Source organism: Talpa occidentalis, unplaced genomic scaffold (assembly GCF_014898055.3).
Source record: "Talpa occidentalis isolate TD23 unplaced genomic scaffold, MPIMG_talOcc4v2.1 talOcc4.10, whole genome shotgun sequence".
In the NCBI taxonomy this organism is placed as follows: domain Eukaryota; kingdom Metazoa; phylum Chordata; class Mammalia; order Eulipotyphla; family Talpidae; genus Talpa; species Talpa occidentalis.
The window spans coordinates 71,424,586-71,448,022 of NW_023600993.1; the positions used below are offsets into that span (position 1 = coordinate 71,424,586).

Consider the following 23,437-nt stretch of genomic DNA (forward strand, 5'->3'; position numbering starts at 1 on the left):
TGTACAGCTCAGCAGCCACAGTAGTGGCATTAGCCTTCTCAGCTCTCAAAACATTCATGGACATTCACAGAAACACTATTCCAAAGCACACTACACACCTGGGCTTACCTCCTAGGGCACCACAGTGAGAAAAGTCAGCAAGCTTGAATCTAGAAGTGGTGTGGATAGATGAGGAACAAGGAAACAAGCAAATAATAGCTAAGTAATTGTGCTGCTGCTACTGAGTGCTATGAAATAATCATCAAAAACATGACAGAGTGGTTGGCAGGGGCTTACCAAGGATAGAGGAGATCAGAGGAGATGATCTCCTTGAGGAGGAGATGGTGACATTGGGATCAGAGCCCAGAGATAGAAAAGAGCTCAACCTGGTCTCAGATGGAGAGAAGGTGCGAATAGATGAAGCGTGCAGGACAGATGGCTGCAGAACAAGCTGGGAAGAGTCAGAGAAGTGTGGGCATTCAGGAGTGGTAAATGACAAGAGAGAACTTGGATTGTAATAGAAATGCATTCGGAAGACACTGAAGGGTTTTAAGGAAGACATGAAATGATGGCCGTGTGATGTCAGCTAAGTTGTTATAAACTGGTCTTTACCACTAAGCAGTCATGAACCTTCCAGGTTTATGTTGCGCTAAATCTACCCCTGGGAGCAGGATATGGGTGGCAGCCCCTCTTCCCTTCCTCATAGTGCCCAGTATATTGTGGTATACTAAAAAGATATGTGTCCTATATATACACAGATATGTACACACAAGCATACAATCACAAACACTGTTCATTTGTTCACGTGGTTGAAAGAATTTATATTTTAAAACTTGCTAAAAGAACCTCTATATTTGAACAGTTTTCAGTATTAGTTAGATTATCATTGGGAAAGAAATTCCTTAGAATTTAAAACTTGGTTATAGAAATGAATGTTTATCAGTTAAAAGGATCTGGCTACCTACCAGATCAGTCTTCCTACCAACAAAAAGGCAAGCAAATTAGCTATTTGACCAACCCCCTTCTTACTGGGGCAGAGAAGAGGCAGAGATGAGCCATAGGCAAAGGCCAGCACCCACTAAAATGAGGACCCTTTTATGCCCACTCATTGCCACCTACTGGAGGACAGAGATCTGTGCAATGTTCTAGGGTTCTGAGTCTTCTGGGGTCAATTAACTAGTTCAAGTAACTGAAATAAACACAGGACAAATCACGGATTTGAAACAAAAGTTTCTAAAAGATTCAGAACTAAAAGACTTTATTTATAGTAATGTTAGCATGGCTAGAAGTTAAACGCCTATTTACTTTTATATTTTAAATAAGGTAGTATTAGCTAAAAGAAAGTTAAGGATCCTAAAGATGTTATGCATAATATCTTTAGGATAGTGGTAGAATAATACATAATTCTACCACTTCTAGAAAAATATTTAGAACAAAATTCTAAAATTTTTCTCCAAACAGAGTTAAAGTAAATAAAAGTACAGTGTGCAAACAAATAAAACCAAAGAGAGTAGCCCGAAGCAAGAGGAAACCTGGGAGAGAAGCATCTGGGAAAGCAAAGTTTAAGTTGGTTCAGACCCTTGAATGCCTTCCAATTGCAGACAGGTGAGTAACAGTGGCAAGCGCTGCTGAGCGGTCAAGGAAGGCGGACCTAAAATCATGGAGGTCCCTGGGCACCTTGGTGAGAGCTTCTGCAGATCACAGTGCATGCAGGAGCTAGCAAGAAGTAGAGAGATGGAGTTAGTTCTCAAGTGGAGACCCTAGGAAATATTTAAAAGCCAATAGGAATGATATAGAGTGAAATAGACAGACTGACTTGACAAGAGGACAAAAGATTTAGCAGGGGCTGCTGAGACGAGTGGAAAGGAGGGCTCCACGGCCTACATCAGCCTGACTCACAGGTGCCTGTATGGTCACACAGGGCCCGCCCTTGGTTTAATGTTCTGCTGTCACCATCTTGAAATTCTTAATAATTTTTGAATAGGAGACGCTTCATATTAATTTTTCACTAGGCCTCACAAATTATGTCGCCAGTCCTGTCCCAGGGGAAAGTACTGGGCTCAGCACCAGGAAGGGTGGTTCTAACTACCATGGTGGGAAGAGGAAAGGGAAAGAAAAGCTGATACCATCCCAATGACTTTTGCCCTGTGAAGCAGGAAGAAAGTCGTCGGCTATGTAAAAGCGAAAAAGCAAAAAAGGGAGAGATGCTGAAACTCCAAATAGGGTTTGGAGAAACCTGGAAGACCCCACATTTACCAAGCAGTCAGAGTTAACATCACCTGTATTAAGACAAACCAGCATCAGTGTAATCATAGAAAGCCTAGGCTGAGGAATATTCTACCAAACAGCAGACCAGTACTCTTTTATATATATATATACATATATTTAAATATTTTACTTTATATAATTCTTACATCTTTTTTCATCTTTGCACAATGTATGCATTTTCATTTCGGTTATATTCCCCATACAATTGCACCTCCCCCCTTATTTTGACTCTAGTCCTTCCTTTCCCCGCCCCTCCCTCTGTGTCTCTGGTTTATAGTTGCTTGTTGATTTTGATTTTTACTTTGTATTGATTAGTCTTTTCCTGTTTTCTATTTAGGTTTTCTAAATTCCTGCTATGAGTGAGACCATCCAGTACTCTTGAAAAATGTCCAAATCATGAAGACAAGGAAACTGTGGAGGAACTATCACAGACTGGAGAAGACTAAGGAGAAAAGACAATTAAATGCAAAGTGGGATTCCAGATTATCCTGAAATGGTAAATGGATATTAATAAAATAACTAGTGAAATCTGAATAAGTTTTATAGTGCAGTTAACAGTATTATTCTCAATATTAATTTCAATGTTTTAACGCATGTGCTATGATTACATAAAACAGGAAACTTAGGGAATGCTGGTAAAGAGTATATGGGGATTCTGATTCTTTTTCTTTTTTTAACTTTTTTGAGTCTCAAATTACTTCAAAATAAAGAGCTTAGATTTTTCATATGGACTTTTCATTTGTGATTTTTTTTAAAATGTTATCAGTAATTTCAGGAGCCTCAATTATGATCTTTGAAAGACTACCACTACTGAATCAGACATGTTCCAGCTTCTCTAGAAATCCAAAGAATCGGTAAGAAAAAGTAAGATTAGATTTCCCTTAAAAATTATGGATTTGAACAGGTCACAGAGGTTTAAATTTATCTAATGCTTCCCCAATGCCTATTGCCTCATTCACTTCACAGCACTCTAGCAAGGGGGAGAGGCAAGAATAGGAATGGCCCTTCAGTTCCCACTCCTTTACCTGCTCCTCTGTGTCTCAGTGGCTATTAAGTGGGTGCATTAATTAAAGTGCAAAAGTGAGACCAGTGTGTGTGCTAGGGCTGTGCCTGATTTCCTTTCTCTATTTTTTCCCCTCCCAACCCCTCTCCTGTCTCTTTTTTAATTAAAATTTTTGGAAAGTTTACAGAGTTGGCAGCAAACACAGTCAGACACTGCTTTAGAAAAATAAGGATTTACTAAGAGCCAAAGTGGTACATCTGAAAAAAACACTCCAAGCAAGTCAGTCCAGGGCCCGTGAAGAGCTGTGCCGCTACTCTGCTGCCACCCAGCGGCAGAAGGGAGCGAAGGCACCTTTCCAGGGAACAGGAGCCCAAAGGAAGAACAGGGCTCTTCAAAGCACATTTTCTCTGGAATTCAAAGTCAGGACAAGGCAAAAGTGACTTCTGTCCCAACCTGCAGCAGGACTGAAGAGATACACCATAAATGCATCCTTGGAAAGGGATGCATTAAAATAAATACCAAGTTACTGACAATGAAGTATTGTCTGCACCTCAGAATGAGCATTGCTCCAATGACTAAATCCACACCAAAAGATGTTACTGGCACAGACTCAACACTTGACTCTGAGATTACCTGCTTGGGTTCAGCGGTAGCAGCACCAGGAGCGGGGGATTCCAGTTCTATGGTCACAGGCCCATCGTTCTCAATGTGGACTTGCATGTAGGCACCGAACTTGCCATCTGAAAGATGTAACAAAAGATCAGTCTCAAGAGATGGAGACCCAGATTACCATCTGAAAAGCACACGTAGGTCAATGCAATTAAAAACCGGGAGTAGGACTGGCCCACCCAGTTCAAGTTGAAAAAAACCCTAAAACTCTGGAATTTCACTTTGGGGAGTCTACTCTAAAAGAAAAGTTCAAGGGTGATCTCTCTAGCACTTAATTTCTTAACAGAAAACTATGCAGCAGACACATCCATTAACATAGCAAATCTTGAAAAACATAAAGTGATCTTTAAAAAGTAACTTGGGGGGGCCTCCCCGGTGGCGCAGTGGTTGAGCGCTGGGTTGCAAAGCTGCCGGCGACCCCTGCGGCGCCGGTTCGATCCCCGGCTGCTCCCCAGCCACCTGAGGAGGGTCCCACATGGCGCGCAGACCTCTCCTGCCGCCCGCTGCTCCCCTCAGCAGTGTACTTCGGTCCTTCTGCCTGCTCTGCTCCCCGCTCTGGCTCTGGTGAATTCTCTCACCCTCCCAAGCTTCTGACTGTACTCAGTGCATGTATAAACAAAACAAACAAACAAATAAAAAAAAAAAAAGCCTCTAAAAAAAAAAAAGTAACTTGGGGCCTTCCTGGTGGCACAAGGGATTAAGACGCAACCTATGAAGCTATCCCCAGCCACTGCAGCACGTATTCAATCCTCGGCCAGGGAGCTACCCACATGGGGCTCAGACCTCTCCTGACTTACCTGCTGTTCCCCTCAGCAGTGTATTTCAGTCAATCTGCCTATTCTGTTCCCCACTGTCTCTGGTGAATCCTCTCACCCCCACCACACACACACCTCTGACCTGTACCCCAGTTCTTGTATACATAAATAAATCTTTTTTAAAAAATAAATAAAAAGAAACATGCAATAAGGACACATTATTATGATATCATTTATATTACCATTTATGTGATATTTATTAATGCCCAAAACAAGTTATTTAATAACACATTTATGTAGCCAGATAAATGTTAAAAAAAAAAAATCATGGACAAGAGAAATGATTGTAGAGCCTCCCTGGTGGCGCAAGGGGTTAAGCACCCACTATGAAGCAATTTGCAGCCTCTGCAACATGAGTTCAATCCCTGGCCAGGCAGGGAGCAACCTCTCCTGTCTCGTCCACTGCTCCCCTCAGCAGTGTATTTCAGTAAGTCTGCCTGTTCTGTTCCCCTCTCTGTCTCTGGTGAATCCTCTCACCCCTCATATCTCTGGCCTGTACCCCGGCTCTTGTATACATAAATAAATAAATCTTTAAAAAAAAAGAGAGAGATGATTATAAACATGGGTTAGTAGCAACAATCATACCGAAGAAAAGCAGCAGGTGTTAGGATCTGAAAGTGAGACGTGAAGTAAATGTGACCAACTGGGTAGCAAGTACACTAGTTTCTATTTTCTGTATCTTTCATAATTTAAATTTTAAAACAAATTAAATATAGAGGAAAAGAAAGCTTAGACAGCCCCCAGCTAATGATCTCATAAGTTTCCCTGTAACTGGCTCACAGGCCCACACATATGTAAGGTGAGGCAAAAGGACCTGCTTCCTCACAGTGAGATCAACCTACACAAGGCACTGCAGCCCAAGGAGGCAGCTTGCTCCTCATAGGACAGGGCTACCCAGAACTGGGGGCCCAGTGCTAAGAGTCATTCATTCCCTCCCCCACCCTACATTATCCCCCAGCCCCAGCAAAGCAGCAGAACCTGGAAGCTGCCTTGTCAAACTAGCACAGGCTGCCCCAGAAAACAGTCCATTGCTATGTCCTGTTTCAAACTTTCTGTTTCAAAGGTCACACAATTGTATCTGATCAATGACCAATGTTGAATTACATTTACAGAGAAAGGTAAGAATACGCTTTGAAAGATGACACCGTGGAATATCAGCAATTCGAAAGGTAAGAATATGCTTTGAAAGATGACACCGTGGAATATCAGCAAGTCGACTGCATCCTTCCAAGCACCTCTGTTCAGCACCAGGTGTAAACACTGCTGATGACACATACCAATATTTATTTAAGGGAACACAGTGTTCCTGACAAGTAGGAGAGTGACTTGTACACCATCCCTGATAAACCCCAAAATAAGAGTTGGCTTCACGAAGTAAAAATCATGAATTCTCAGAAACTGAGAATCATCAGAACTCTTCTGTTCTACACACCCTCACCCCCAACCCCTACTGTTAAGGAGCAAAGAGTATTTGAAAATCCCTCACCACTTGCCACTCACAGCAACCATGTGCCAGGCATGGTACTAGAGACGAAAGACCCAGCTGTACAAATAGCCCCAGTGTTCATGAACCCCATAGTCAAGTGGGGGGAGAGGGGCATATGGACATGACAGTGCTGAAGCATCATGAAGACCATGAGGGACTCTGGCCCTGGAGGCCAAAGAAGGATCAGAGTCCCTACCTCAGGAGTTGGGAAGGAAATCAGAAAGATTTCTTGCAGAAGGCTACACAGGGTGAAGGGCAACAAGGACTGCGGCTGACAGAGAAGGCTAAGACCAGCCCCAAACTAGTTCTGAGACCTCAGACAAGTTTCTTAGTCACCCAATGGCTCCGTTTCTTGACTGCATCACAGGGATACTAACAAGAATACCTAATTTTCACTATTGGTGAAAATTCAATGGGACATGCATGCATAAGCCTGGGATGGTAGCTAGCAATGGTGTGTGCAAAATCAGTGTTTGCTGTTACAATTACAAAAGGTCAACAGACTGCACACAACTAGACAATGTTTCCTGAACTGTGTGCTGTCCTGTTTTCCTTAAATAAAGAATGTTTGGAGAATCACAATGCATATTAGTACATAACAAACTTAAGACATCTGTGAGGATGGAAACTTTTTAGGTTCTTTACTCTGGTGATCCCCAAACTCTCCTAGGCAGGGAACTTGTCTATCACATAGAACATCCTTTGCAGTACAGACTCCCTTCTGGGAGAAGACAAGGAGGACAAAAGCAGTGAATGGATACCCAGCCCAGGTCAAGCCAGCTTAGACCCCCGAAGCCCCTCTGACTCCCTCCTTGGACAGAGGCTCTACTCTGGAATCTCGAACACCAGAACCCCACAGTGTGAGGTGACCTCCATAAGCCTCTGTGGCTACCACCATACCACCCAATTTCAACCTCTGATTCTCCCCCACCTGGTATCACTCCCACCAATGAGCCTTAGCCTCACGGAGGAGCTTAGCAAAATGCCACACCAACTGTTAGTTTCTTTAGCCCACAGACAATAGCACTGGAAACTGTATTAGAAGCACCCAAGCTGTTCACCATTTTTACAGGCAAGATTAATCTAGTTCCTGGGTAGTGGAACATGCTCAAATAATGGTGACTTCCCTTGCCCTCCTATCAGATTAAAGTGGCAGTTCAAAATCTACACAGCCGTTGTTTTATCCATGTCAGACTAGCTAAAAAGATATCAGCTGGAAAGGAAATCATGTGTTTAATTGCATGCTAAAATTATGGCTACAATTAGTAGCAAATTTCAGCCGTTGCACTCCTCAGGGAAGCCAAAGGCAGACTCAGGAGGAAAGAAATTATTTCCGACCTTGAATTTCTGTTGCCAGGATATACCACATATACTTCACCATGTTTATTATTCCAAGTAGCAAGAAATTTATTTTCTTTTCCGGTTTTCTTTAGTTAAGAAAAGAACTATTATCTGAATTTCCATGTGCACAGACAGTAAATCCAAAGACCTGTCTTAAAATGGTAACATTTTTTTTTCCAGTCCAGATCAAAGAGTAAAGCCCCCAAGAAAATTATATTAGCCAGGTAAAATAAAAACATTTTTAAGAATAACTTAAAAGAAAACAACATATCTGCAAAACCACATCTGTGCTTCAATGGTGATATAATCAAGAATTCTTAAATGTGAGTCCCAGGGTTCTAGCCAGAGCTGGAGAAGCATGTGGCAGACATTTCTGTGCCACAAGTTTCCAGCAGAAAAACCCAACTAGAGCCAAACCCACAGAGACCTGGTGTCCAGCAGCAGCTGTCCAAAGCTCATATCAGCCCCAAACAGCACCTCACTTACCTTCAAACAGAGAATTCCCACCCCACCTCTGTGCCTGAATGGTCGAGGTGACAGTAGAACAGTCACCATGGTGTGTAAAAGAGTAAGTACAGGCAGGGCACCCAGCCTGGCAGTAAGTGCATAGGAAATCTGAATCATCACTGTCCATGATAGCAAGTGGACCAATAAGGGGGAAGGGGTAAGAAGAGGCAAAGGAAAACCATACTGGAAAACTCTGCTATTGAAAAATGGGGAAAACAAAAGGTTCTCTGCTCTCTGGACCTGGCCCTGCACAGCCATGATCAGGCTGGGCTTGGCCTACCTCTGGGACCAGTCCTGGACACTGAGCACATCCCTAAAGGTGGCTCCCTTTGCCATCAAGGAGGCATCCTCAACACTCAGGCTTCTTCTTTGCTCTACTTTCAATCTATTCAGAGCCAGGACAGGCAGGGAACAGGATGTTACTGATGGAGACACCAACAGGAGGTGTATAGGTTGGGAACACTGAGATATCAAATGGGTATGTGGAACTGGGGGCCTCAAAATAATCATGTGGTGAGGTCAGGAACACAACAGCTGGAGGAGTTTGGTCTTGACACACAGGCTTGCATCTCACCCATAAGTCTATCAGCATGTGACCCTGGTATGCTTCAGGCACTATGGTAACCCTGTCTATGAGTGCAGATAGGTAGAGTGCTACCAGCACCTACCTCCCCAGAGGACATGGCTCATGTGGGGTGCCACTGTGGGGCAAGGATTCCAATAATAGTTGATGTGGTTCAAAGAGATCTGGAAAGCAGAGGCAAGTGCTCTAGAGTCATCAGCAAAGACCAGCAGCTCAAGGAATGGCATCCCCTAAGTTATATGTACCGTTTTCTCTGATTGTGGGAGAAAGGGTACACTATAGGCCTGTTAGGCCCTGGCAGCCAAGTTTCTCAAATTGTGGAGTCACAATTAAAACCACTGCCTAATTCAATTCCACATTTAGGGACATGGAGGGAGCTGAAATGGTAATTCCTGCAATCGTGTGGCTTCTCCCCAGGTTCATGCTGACCCATACAAGTAGTCACTGCTGGGCTCTACACTGGTTCAGTCCATTGGAGGGAGACACCACCTCTGGGCAGCAGATCTCAGAATAGGACTCTGGCAAGAGGTAACAGGGGACGGTCAGCTTTGTGATCTAGCACTCACAGGAGAATGGGGGCAACTGTTACCAAAAGGGGCCATCCCAACTCCAAAACAAAGAGTTAACAAAAAAAAACACAATAGCTTCCAGGGAAAATGTTTATAACCAAACAAACCTTGCACTGGGAGGTTAGTCTTCAAGACGCTGGTGTAGCCCTTCCTACATAACAGGGAGACTCAAGACAAAGTATTCTCTGACCATCAGCTTTGCTCAAATAGCTCTGGGCTCTGCTGGGGTTTGTGGCATCAGTCTTCCTGGGAAACTGCATCAAAGGCTACCTGGTCTTCTCATGGACGTGTATGAGCCTGTGGGGGGACAGTGCTCAGGCCCCAGGGTACCAAGGTGGACACCTGTATGACACAGCTCAGGTATGGCTGTTGAAAGATCCTGAACCCACAGGGCCTGGACAATCCTCCACTGTGAGTAACAGAAAAAGAAATCAGGAAGGGAAGCTTCTGAGTTCATCAGGCCATAGGATTAGATTTAGGACCTTTTTTATTTTCTTCACTCTCTAACTCCTTTGGGGTTATGTAGCTATCTCCCCACAGTCCTGCATGTCTTCCTCACTGGTCCTTTTAGATTTCCTTTCAATATTTATCTGTCAAATTCCACCAGGAACAACTAAGAGGTCAATCATAGCTTTGTGCTTTTTTCCCACCACCATCCTTTATATCCCATTTGCCCTACCACTCCCTTGACATTAGAGTCCTCACAGCATTTACTAACGTCCACTAGTTTTTGCTAGTATTTTACTTTATCAAATCATGTGTCATGTAAATGTCCAGTCATCTGTCATTTTGACTTGCTTTACTACAAAAATTTCCCCTGAACTCCCTCCATTTTGCTATAAATGGCTGCATATCCTCTTTCTTTACGGCTGAATAACATTCCATTGTGTGGATAGACCACATCTTCTTAATCCAATGTCTACCAATGGACATTTATTTTGTTCTTTTTTATATATTTTATATATATTTTACATCATTCTTGATTTTGTACAATGCATGTTTTCTCCTCTCAGTATAGTCCCTGTGAAATTCCCACCACCAATGCACCAGTGTCCCATCACCACAGTCCCTTTATGCTCTTCCCACCCGTTTTCATCCTTCTCCCTCCTCCTCTGCAGAATGTCTGTGATTTAAATTTTCCTGTTGATTTTTGATTTTTAATTTATTATAATTACTTTTCCCCCCTGATCCCTTATATGTTTCTTCTACATTTCTGTTTCCTTTTGACTTATTTCACTGAACATAATTCCTTCCAGCTCCATCCATGTTGCTGTGAATGGCATGAGTTTATTTTTTTTTGATTGCTGAATAATATTCTAAACCTATGGACACTTAGACTGCTTCCATGCCCTAACTATTATAAACAAACACTGCAGAGCATATCGGTTTTTTGTGGCATTGATAGTTTCATGATCTTTTATTAGATGCTCAAGAGTAGGAATGCTAGGTCATATGGAATTTCCATTTTTAGTTTTTTAAAAATAAATCGAGATTGCTTTCCATTATGGCTACACTGATTTACATTCCCACCAATAGTGTAACAGGGCTCCTCTTTCTCCACATCCTCTCTAGCATTTATTGTTGGGGGTCTTTCTAGTATGTGCCATTCTCATGGGCATGAGATCGTATCTCATTGTGGTTAATCTACATCTCTCTTACTGGAAGTAACAATGAACATTTTTTCATATATCTATTGGCCTTCTGAATATCCTCTGGTGAACTGTTACTATCTGCTGCCCATTTATTAATTAGTTTGCTTTCCTATTGTTGATTATTTCAGACTTTAATTCCTTTGCACTTGGAAGCCTTTAGACTTGAATATAATGTAGAATATAAACTTGACCTATAATTTTACCCTGAGACTATGAGAGTTTATATTTAAATTCAGTATATCTCCATGTTATGTTTTTAAAGATTTATTTATTTATACAAGAACCAGGGTACAGGCCAGATATGTGGGAGGGTGAGAGGATTCACCAGAGACAGAGTTGGGAACAGAACAGGCAGACTGATGAAATACACTGCTGAGGGGAGCAGCGGGCGAGACAGGAGAGGTCTGCCGTGCCATATGGGGCCCTCGCCGGCCAGCTGGGACAGAACCAGCGCTGCAGAGGCTGGGGACAGCTTCATAGCACTGTGCTCAACCGCCTGCGCCACCAGGGGACACCCGTATTTCCATGTTATTGATATTACTATAAGTTTCTTATGTATTTTATTTTGGTGTATATTAATAGTGTCACTTAACTTCACAGAAAAACCTCTACTGAGCTGGGCTGAGTGGTGTGGCCAGACACAATTTGGGACATGGATTAGGGAATAAGTCTTCACCTTGGGAAGACTTGTAAATGTCCAGTCATCTGTCATTTTGACTGGCATTTGGCCCTGGCATTGCTTTATTGCAGGGTTCTGACCCAGTCTGGAACCTCTGGGGACAAAAGACATAGTACGAACAGCCTCAGAGGAATTCAAAGGTGAACTCAAAGAACAGATTCTGTAAAGTCTGACCCTCCCCTGAGCAGAAAGCCCCCACAGCCAGAGAAACCTCTTTTAGAACCACCCACCATCAGTCCCAGGGGCAGAGCAACAGTCTTCAAGTAGCACATACTCACGTCTCTGTACCTATTTATGTACATGAGTGTTCCTGTAATTATCGTTGAGAAGACAAAGTGATCCTTAAAAGTTTTCTAAACATGAAAGCATATGATTACATGAGGATAAACTTCTATATGGGAAGTGGCTGGCTCAGGCCGCTACGTTAGGAACAGCCTGAAGGGAAGCCACACTTACAGGCTATCATGACAACTCAGGTGAGAGATGGTGACAGTCTGCCCAGGGTAGGTACAGTATAAATAGCTGCTGGATATGTGCTCAGCAAAAGTAAGGTAAATAGATTTGCAAATGGACCAGATGTGGCAGAACAGGAATAAGCAAAACTCTAAAGTTTTGGAGCTTAAATGTATATTTATTAGAAAATAAATTGAAATAAATAAATTAAATTAAATGGGAAAAAACACAAAAACAAAATAAACTACAAACACACACACAAAGTGTATAGAATGAAAAAAAGATTAAAGGAAAATACTAAACAAAACATATAACTAGACTTGGTGAATTAAGAATTAGTTTTCTGGAAAAAAAAAAAACTAAAAACTCTGACTGAGAAAAAAGGAGGGGGTAGGGTATATAACTAAACCACAATGAGAATAAAGGTTATGACTCTAGATACAGAAATCTTTCTAAACCACAAAGAAATCCATAAACTTTCTTCCAATACATTTGAAATTCAAGTTGGAAAGGAGACACAAGCAAAATTAACTGTCTACAGGGCCCGAGGGAAACATAACCAGGGCCATGACCCAGAAAGGTCACCCAAAGGGGTGTACTGGCAAGTTCTATAAAAACAAATGATTCCTATTATTTAAATTGGTCTAGAAAATGATCAAAAGCTTTCCATTTTATTCTTCAAGACTAATATTACCCTAATATTAAAACTGGACTTGAATATTAAAAAGAGAAAATAGGTCAATTTCACCTTTAAACACATGCTTGGGAAATCTTTTACAGGGGTACATTAGAACACTATGCAGTAGTCAATAAAGGTTAAATCAGCACTGTTCAAGATTAAGAAATGCATTCTAGTGAATACTTAGAGAAAGGAACACTGGAGAAAATCAACTGCCCTTCCCATTTAAAACTGAAACTTGTACTTAGCAAGGAAGGCTCGTTTCTTTTTAACTTTAAAAAGACCATGTAATTGAGCTAAGAACTGACTTAGCTGAGGCATGGAGCCATTGCCTAGAGAAGTTATGGTGGAGGAGTAGGGGCAAAAGGTATTTTTTTTTAAAGGGCAGATTTATTTTTTTTAAGATTTATTTATGCATACAAGAACTGAGGTAGAGGCCAGAGGTGTTGGGGGGGAGGTGAGAGGATTCACCAGAGAGAGAGTGGGGAACAGAATAGGCAGAACTGACTGAAGTATACTTCTGAGGGGAGCAGTGGGTAAGCCAGGAGAGATCTGCTGTGCCATGTGGGTAGCTCCCTGGCTGAGGATAGAACTGGTGCCGTAGAGGCTGTGGATAGCTTCATAGACTGCGTCTTAACCCCTTGAGCCACCAGGGAGGCCCAGGGGCAAAAGGTTTACTGAAGTGGATTTATGAGATAATGAGAGGAGAGGAATTGGAGACAGTGCATACAAACAACTCTTTCAGAGAATATGCAGTAAAATGGGGAAGTAGTTGAAAATGACATTAATAGAAGTTATCTCCAAGATGAGAGAACTAACCGCATGTCTGCAAGCTGGTGGGAATGATTCAGAAGAGAAAAAGCAATATCTGACTTAGAAGATGGAAAATAGTGGCAGGAAGATTGTTCCTAATTAAGAAAGAGTACAAAAGATTTGGTGAGCAGCAGCAGGGTCAGATGCTGTGACAGGAAGAAAGCCAGTTCCTGGTGCAAATGCTGGCAGGCATTTGCTGAGAGCTTCCATCTCCTCAGGAAAATGGGAGGGAAGCTCAATAGTTAAGGTGAGGATGGAGGTTAGAACAGCAGAGTGAATGAACAGTCAAATGTAACACAATTGCCGGACACACTTGCAGGTCAAGAGGAAGAACGTGAGTCCTATAAACATGACAAACGTTTTCTCCAACTACATTAAGTTGCACAAGCACAGGCAGGCAGAGGGCTGGCATTAACCAGTTTGGAGTTTTGCCAAGCAAGACCAACACACCATAAAATGGTCAAGGTTAGAGAGGCGATAAACTAGAAGGTGTTTGTCATTATGAACCACAGGATTTATGGATTAGTAGATATAATGCAATCTAAACAAAAATAACACAGATTATTTACTATAACCAGACAAGCTGACTTCAAAATTCATACAAAAAAAAAAAAAATACTAGTTAATAGTAGCTATGAAAATTCCAAAGATGGATGCAGGAAAAACTCATTTTACCAGACAGGGAGGCATAATAAAAAACCTTCAATAACAGGGGCCTCCCTGGTGGCACAAGGGGTTAAGTCTCAGCACTACGAAGCTATCCACAGCCACTGAAACACAAGTTCCTTCCCTGGCCAGGGAGCTGACACGTGGCACATCAGTCCTCTCCTGTGTAGCCCATTGCTCCCCTCAGCAGTGTATTTCAGTCAATCCACCTGTTCTGCTCCCCACTCCATCTCTGGTGAATCCTCTCACCACCACCCCACCCCACCTCTGGCCTACACCCCAGCTCTTGTATGCATAAATAAATAAATCTTTTAAAAAAAATCTTCAATAACTAAAATAGTGTGTCTTTAGCATACATACAGACAAAAACAACAGAATGTTGTTTTTACAAAATTTTAAAGTCCATAAATACATACAAGAATTTAAACTAGTTTAAACTGAATCTCAAACTAGTGGAGGTAAAAATGACTCTTTAAATAAATGATTTGGGGAAACATTTAGTAACCACCTGAAAAATAGATACCTTTTTAAAAAAATTTTAGACAATATATGATTTCACCCGTCAGGTGTGGTCACCATAGTTCTCCCACCACCAAAGCACCACATTCCATCATTACTTTGTGCTCTCCCCACCATGTTGTCACCCCTCTTCACACCCTCACTTCCTCCCCTAATGGATGCCTCAAGGTTTGTATTTGTCTGACTCTGTTTGGTTTTTCTATATTCCACATATAAGTAAAAACATCAGATATTTATCTTTTTCCTTCTGACTTATTTCACTCAGCATCAACCCTTCCAGCTCCATCCATGTTGCTGCAAATGGCATGAGTTTATCTTTTTTTGATTGCTGAGTAGTATGTCATTGTGTATGTATACCACATCTTCTTAATCCATTCATTTGTTTTGGGGCATTTAGCTCATTTCCATACATTGACTATTGTAAATAGTGCTGTAATAAACATAAGAGTGCAAGGTTCTTTTCAAAGTAGCATCTTTGTGTCCTTTGGGTAGATTCCTAGGAGTGGAATAGTTGGGTCATATGGCAGATCCATTTCTAGTGTTTTGAGGAAACTCCACAGTTTTCAATATGGGCTGGACTAGTTTATATTGCCCTTGTAGTAGAAGAGGGTTCATTTTTCTCCACATCCTCATCAGCACTTACTGATTCTGGTTTGTTTTTTTTTTTTTTAAATATGGGCCATTCTCTAGGTGTGAGGTGGTATCTCATTGTGGTTGTGATTTGCATTTCCCTGATAACAAGTAATGAACATTTTTCATATGCCTGTTGGCCGTTGCATTTTTTCTTTGGAGAAGTGCTTATTTAACTCTTCTTTTCATTTTTGGATGAAGTTGTTTAATTTGTTTTGTTGAAGTTGTTTAATTTGTTTTTGAAGTTGTTTAATTTGGTATGAGCACCTTATAGATTTTTGACATCACCCCATAATCAGATGTATGGTATACAAAATATTTCTCCCATTCAGTGGGGTGTCTCTTTGTTTTGGCTATTTCTCTTTTGCTATACAAAAGCTTTTTAGTTTGATACAGTCCTAGTTATTTATATTCACCTTTGTTTTCCTTGCTTCTGGAGATGAGTTCTCAAAGGTGTTTCTGAAGTTTATGTAATGGAGTGTTTTGTCTATATATTTTATTTCTCTATTTATTTTATTTCCAATCTTATATCCAATTCTTTTATCCATTTTGAGTAGATTTCTGTGCATGATGTGGGAGAGTAGTCTAGTTTCATTCTTTTGTATGCAGCAGCCCAATTTTCCCAGCACCATCTGTTGAAGAGATTTTCTTTATTCCACTACCTCATACCATACATTAAAATCAATTCAAAATGGATTAAACACTTGAATGTTGACTTGAACCATAAAATACATAGAAGAAAACATAGGTGGTAAGTTCTTTGATATCAGCCTTAGTGATGACTTTGTGGACTCATCTCCAATTGCAAGAGAAACAATATAAACAAATGGATGTACATCAACAACAAAGGTTCTGCACAACAGGACAAACTATCATTAAAATAAAAAGGCAGTCTATTGAATGGAGAAGATATCTGCAAACCACGTATTAGACAAGGGGTTAATACCCAAAATATAGAAACAATTAAACAACAACAACAAAAAATACAACCCAATTAGAAAATGGACAGAGGATCTAAGTAGGCATTTCATCAAAGAAAACATAAATGGCCATCAGATATATGAAAAGAAATACTACATCACTTATCATTAGGAAAATTCAAATCAAACCACAGTGAGACTTCACCTTACACTGTTTAGGATGGCTATTATCAAAAAGTCAAGGAAAAATAAGTGCTGGTGAGGACTGGTAGAAAAGAACCCTAAGCACTTTTGGTGGGAATGTACATTGGTGTAGTCACTATGGAAAATAGTACAGAGATTTCTCAAAAAGTTAAAATAAAACTACACATGATCCAATAATTCTACTTCTGGGTATTTACCTGAAAAATAGGAAAACACTAAATCAAAAAGATATATACACCCCTATTTTCAGTGCAGCATTATTCACATAGCCATGAAATGAAAACAACCTAAGTGCTGACACAGATGAATGGATTAATTGATTAAGATTATGTGATATGATACATACTGAATATCATTCAGCCATTAAAAAGGTGAAATCTTGCCATTTTCAACAACATGGGTGAAGCTTGAGGGTATTATTCTGAGTGAAATAAACCAGGAGAAAAAAATATGATATGATTTTACTCATTTGTAGAACAGAAAGGGAACAAAAGTAAGGGAATAAACAAACAAAAACAAACCCTTACACACTGACTGAAAAATGGTGGTTACCAGAGGGGAAGGTGTGGAGAGAGAAGCAGCATAGGGAACTGATTGCTTGGTGGTGGATAGTGACAGGATATTTGGAGGTGGGTATGGAGTGATACATGTAGTTGCTGATGTGAGAAACTGTATGTCTAAAACATACACTGTTGCAAACTAATGTCACCACATGAAAAGAAAATGGGAGAAAAAAAGATCAAAGACCTAAATATAAGGGTTAAAACTATAAAACCCTGGGGGGCACAAGGGGTTAACTCTGGTGGTGCAAGGGGTTAAGCAATGAAGCAATCCACAGCCTCTGCAGCAAGAGTTCGATCCCCAGCCAGCCAGGAAGTAACCCACAAGGCAAAGCAGACCTCTCCTGTCTCACCTGCTGTTCCCCTCAGCAGTGTATTTCAGTCAGTCTGCCTATTCTGCTCCCCACTCCGTCTCTGGTGAATCCTCTCACCCCCCACATCTCTGGCCTGTACCCCAGCTCTTGTATGCATAAATAAACAAATCTTAAAAAAAAGACTATAAAACTCTGAGCAGAAAACATATGGTTAATATCCATGAAAATGCATTTTGGCATGAGAATGCATTTTCTTAGATATAACACCAAAACAAAAGCAAGAAAAGAAAAAAAAGATAAAACTGACCTAATCAGTATTAAAAACTTTGCATGTCACACAGAACTCATAAGACTCAACAAAAACAAAGTAAGAAATGGGCAGAAGAACTTAAAAGACATTTCTCCAAAGAGGAAACGCAAATGGCCAATAGGCATATGAAAAAATGTTCAATATCCCCTTATCATTGGGGAAATGCAAATCAAAACCACACTGAGATAAAACCTTACACCAGTAAGAATGGCACATATCAAAAAAACTAGCAACAACAAATGTTGGTGAGGATGTGGTGAAAAAGGAACTCTCCTACACTGCTGGTGGGAGTGCAAATTGGTCCAACCACTATGGAAAGCTGTCTGGAGGTTCCTCAGTCTGCTAAAAATGGAGCTACCATATGACCCAGCAATACCACTCCTAGGGATCTACCCAAAGGACACAAACACATTGATTCAAAAGAACACCTGTACCCCTATGTTTATTGCAGCACTATTTATAATAGGTAAAACCTGGAAACAACCCAAATGCTCAAAAATAGATGACTGGATCAAGAAGATATGTATATATAATGGAATATTATTCAGCAATCAAAAAAAGATAAACTCATGCCATTTTCCACAACGTGGATGGAGCTAGAAGGAATTATGATCAGTGAAATAAGCCAGAAGGAAAAGAAAAATAATGGATGGTTTCACTTATAGGAGGAATATAGGGGAACCAAATAAGACATCAGTGTAAAAAAATAATAACAATACAAAACATAACAAAGCAAAAACAGACAATTAAAAATCATAGACATGGATTTGTAAACAGACAATTACAAATCATAGACATGGAGGCGGGAGAGGGATCAGAGGGAGGGAGGGAGGAGCACAGGGGACTGTGGTGATGGTTCGCAGATGCATTGGTGAAGGAATTTCTATGGGGACTCTACCTAGGGGGAGGGGGAAGCAAATATTGTTTTAAAATGAACAATGATGTAAAAAATAAAATATTTAAAAATAAAATAAAATACAAATCCTTACTCTTGGGGGAAAAAAATAAAAACTTCATATATCAAAGGACATTATCAAGAAGGTGAAAGGATAACCCACAGAAGGAAAGTAAATATTTGCAAATCGTACATTCCAGTAAGGGTCTGGTATCCAGAATTTATAAATTGCTTACAACTCAAAAACAAAAAGACAAACAACTCAATTTTAAAATGAGAGAAGAATTTGAATAACAACTTCTCCAAAGAAGAAATACATACAAAAAAGCACATGAAAAGATGCCCAATATCATTAGTCATCAGGAAAATGCAAATCAAAACCATGATGATGCACACTTTACACCCACTAGAATGGTTATGATCAAAATAGAACATGGGAAAAAAAAACAACCATTAACAAGGAGGCAGAGAAATTAGAATCTTCAGATATTGCTGGTGGGAATGTCCAGTTGCTGGGGTAAACAATTTGGCAGTATCTTAATAAGTTAAGCATAAAATTATATTATATATGATTCAACAATTTCTTTCCTGAGTATATAGTCAAAAGAACTGAAAACAGGTGTTCAAACAAAAACTTGTGCATGTATGTTCATAGCAGCCCTGTTGATAACAACCAAAAAGCTAAAAGCAATCCAAATGTTGAGCAATGGTTTATGGATAAACAGACCATGGTATATTCTTGCAATGGAATATTACTCATAAAAAGAAATAAAGTGCTTATATATGCTACAACATGGATGAAACTTGAACATATCATGCTAAATGAAAGAAGCTGGACGCAAATGGCTAATACTGTATAATTTCATTTATATAAAACATCCAGAATAGGCAAATCCATAGATGTCAAAAATAGACGAGTGGTTGTGGCTGCCAGGGGCTGGAGAGAAGAAGGGACACATGCCAAGGAGGGAGGTGGGATGTGACTGGGTACCTGGTTTCCTTTTAGGATAATGAAAATGTTTTGGAGCTGTATGGCAATGATGGCTGCAGAGTACTGTGAATATACTAATGTCATTGAATTCTACACTTTAAAATGGTTAATTTTATGTGTATTTTACCAAATAAAAAATAATGTTCTCTTTTTTAAAAAAATAGAAATAAAAAAGACTTATTTTAGAACAAATAAATACTAGAATTAAAAAATTAATCATTTCCTTAACTTAAGACTGAACATACTCAAAGAAAGAATTAGTACACTGGAGGATTCACTAGGGAAACCTACAGCAAAAAAGAAAGCAAGTAAGACACTATACTACTTACACTATTTATTTACTTAATGAACCTTTGAAGAAAGTTAAAAGAGATTCACTGTTTAATATTTCTGAATTTGTAGACCCTGAATGAATAAACTTTTGAACTCTTCCCATTTCTCCTACTTAGAGATTCATGTTTTTTCTTTCATTCTGAGTCATTGCATATCCTTGGGTTGCTGACAACAGTGTTCCACCTACACATTCTATGCATATTCTTTTTTTAAAACTGCCTTTATTTCTTCAATTTGAACTATTCTAATATACTCTGCTGGCCAAGAAAAAGAACTTCCCTTGCAATTCAGGACCAGAAGTACGATGGAGGCTCAGGAAGTGAGATATAAAAGATGAAGGACAATAAAGGACAGGAGGTAAGAGTTCAGAAAGGAAAAGGATGGCTGAGACAGCAAACCCAGTTCTCTTCTATCCATGGACCCAAAGATACGCATCTCACAAATAACCAAGCAATGACAATGCAATGCTTAAGGCACCCTGCCACTATTTGGGGGCACGGAAGTACCACAGCATCACTTACACTAGATTTTCTCAACTTTTTATTAAAATAATATTGGTTTATAACATTATATAGGTTTCATCAATAAAATTTTAACTATCAGAATCCAACAATGTATCCATAAGATAATTCACCACGACCAAGTAGGATTCATTCCAGGAACACAAGGATGGTTCAACATCTGAAAATCAATCAACGTTATCCAACACATCAACAAAAAGAAATATAAAAACCATATGATAATATCAATCGATGCTGAGAAAGCTTTCAACAAGGTGCAACACCCATTCATGATAAAAGCCCTTGAAATTCTTGGGATACAAGGAACATACCTCAACATCATAAAGGCCATATATGACAAGCCAACAGCCAGTATCATTCTCAATGGCGAAAAGCTGAAAGCATTCCCATTAAGATCTGGAACAAGACAAGGATGTCCACTCTCACCACTGCTTTTCAATATAATACTGGAAGTCCTAGCCAGAGCAATAAGACAAAAGAAAGACATACAAGGAATCCAAATAGGAAAAGAAGAAGTCAAACTATCACTATTTGCAGATGATATGATGATATACATAGAGAACCCCAAAAACTCCATAGAAAAACTAATTCAACTCATCAATCAGTTCAGTAAAGTGGCAGGATACAAAATCAACACGCAAAAGTCAGTAGCCTTCCTATACACAAACAATAAATCTGAAGAAGAAATAAAAAAACCATCCCTTTTATTATCAAAACAAAAAAATCAAATATTTGGGAATAAATCTAACAAAAGAGGTAAAGGAGGGCCTCCCTGGTGGCGCAGCGGTTGAGCGCTGGGTTGCGAAGCTGCCCGCAGCCTCTGCAGCACCGGTTCGATCCCCGGCTGCTCCCCGGCCACCGGAGGAGGGTCCCGCATGGCGTGCAGACCTCTCCTGCCGCCCGCTGCTCCCCTCAGCAGTGTATTTCAGTCAATCTGCCTGCTCTGCTCCCCGCTCTGGCTCTGGTGAATTCTCTCACCCTCCCACGCTTCTGACTGTACTCAGTGCTTGTGTAAATAAATAAATAAATCTTGTATAAATAAATAAATCTTTAAAAAAAAAAACAAACAAAACAAAAAAACAAAAGAGGAAAAGGACCTATACAAAGAAAACTATAAAACACTGTTAAAAGATATAGAAGAAGACACAAAGAAATGGAAAGACATCCCCTGCTCATGGATTGGAAGAATAAACATTATTAAAATGGCCATCCTACCAAAAGCAATATACAGATTCAATGCTATTCCAATCAAAATTTCAATGTCATTCTTCAAAGAAATAGAACAATTATTGATGAAATTCATATGGAATCACCAAAAACCCCGAATAGCCAAAGCTCTCCTGAAAAAAAAAGAAGGGAATGGAGGCATCACACTCTCAGACTTCAAACTATACTACAAAGCCATAATCATCAAAACTGCATGGTATTTGAACAAGAACAGACACACAGATCAATGGAATTGAATAGAAAATCCAGAAATAAGCCCACAGATTTATGGTCAACTAATCTTTGACAAAGGAGCAAAGAATATGCATTGGAGCAAAGAAAGTTTGTTCAATAAATGGTGCTGGGAAAACTGGGTCGCTACATGCAAAAGAATGAAGCTTGACTACTACCTAACACCATGCACAAAAAACTTCTCAAAATGGATTAAAGAACTAGACATACGACCTGAAACCATAAAATACATAGAGGAAATATAGACGAAACACTACATGATATGCACATCAAAGACATCTTTACAGACACATCACCCAAAGCAGTGATAGTGAAGGCAAAGATAAACAGCTGGGACTACATCAAATTAAAGAGCTTCTGCACAGCAAAAGAGACAATAACAAAAACAAAGAGAAACCCCACCAACTGGGAGAACATATTTGCACACAACACTAATGATAAAGGACTGATCACAAAAATCTGCAAAGAGCTGATGAGACTCAACAACAACAAAGAAAATAATCCAGTCAAAAAATGGGCAGAAAAGCTAAAAAGGAACTTCTCTGAAGAGAAATGCAAATGGCCAACAGGCATATGAAAAAATGTTCAACATCACTTGTAATCAGGGAAATGCAAATCAAAACAACCATGAGATACCATCTTACACCAATGAGAATGGCACATATTAAAAAAACTAGCAACAACAAATGTTGGCGAGGGTGTGGAGAAAAAGGAACTCTCCTGCACTGCTGGTGGGAGTGCAAACTGGTCCAACCACTGTGGAGAGCTGTGTGGAGATTTCTGGACCTACTAAACATAGAGCTTCCATATGATCCAGCAATTCCACTCCTAGGTATTTACCCAAAGGACACAGAAACATCAATTCCAATGAACACCTGTACCCCTATGTTTATAGCAGCACTATTTACAATAGCTAAGCTTTGGAAACAGCCCAAATGCCCAAAAATAGATGACTGGATCAAGAAGATGCGGTACATATATACCATGGAATATTACTCAGCATTCAAAAAAGATAAACACATGCAATTTGCAGCAACATGGATGGCTCTGGAAGGGATCATGCTCAGCGAAATAAGCCAGAAAGAAAAAGAAAAGGGCCTCCCCGGTGGCGCAGCGGTTGAGAGCTGGGTTGCGAAGCTGCCCGCAGCCTCTGCGACGCCGGTTCGATCCCCGGCTGCTCCCCGGCCACAGGAGGAGGGTCCCACATGGTGCACAGACCTCTCCTGCCGCCCGCTGCTCCCCTCAGCAGTGTACTTCGGTCCTTCTGCCTGCTCTGCTCCCCGCTCTGGCTCTGGTGAATTCTCTCACCCTCCCGCGCTTCTGACTGTACCCAGTGCATGTATGAACAAAACAAACAAACAAATAAATAAATTGAAAAAAAAAAAATACCGGATGGTCTCACTCATAGCAGGAATCTAGAAAACTTAAATAAGGGACCAGGATAATGAATAACTATAAGAAAGTGAAAATCAAAATCAACAAAAAACTATGAACCAGAGACACTCTGGGGGGGTAGGGGGCGGGAGGGGAGGGATTGGGGTCAGAATGGGGGGTTGCAATTGTATGGGGAATATAAAAATAAAATTTATTAATAAAAAAAAAAGATAAACACATGCAATT

General features: G+C 40.2%; 1 protein-coding gene across 1 annotated transcript in view; it reads right to left on the reverse strand.

The window, feature by feature from the left end:
• DTD1 (D-aminoacyl-tRNA deacylase 1) overlaps positions 1-23,437 on the reverse strand; it is a 171,987-nt gene that overhangs the window by 128,180 nt on the left and 20,370 nt on the right. Inside the window, exon 4 of the mRNA XM_054696047.1 lies at positions 3,884-3,990. Within this exon, the coding sequence (XP_054552022.1) occupies positions 3,884-3,990 (107 nt within the window). The remainder of the gene's footprint in view (positions 1-3,883; positions 3,991-23,437) is intronic.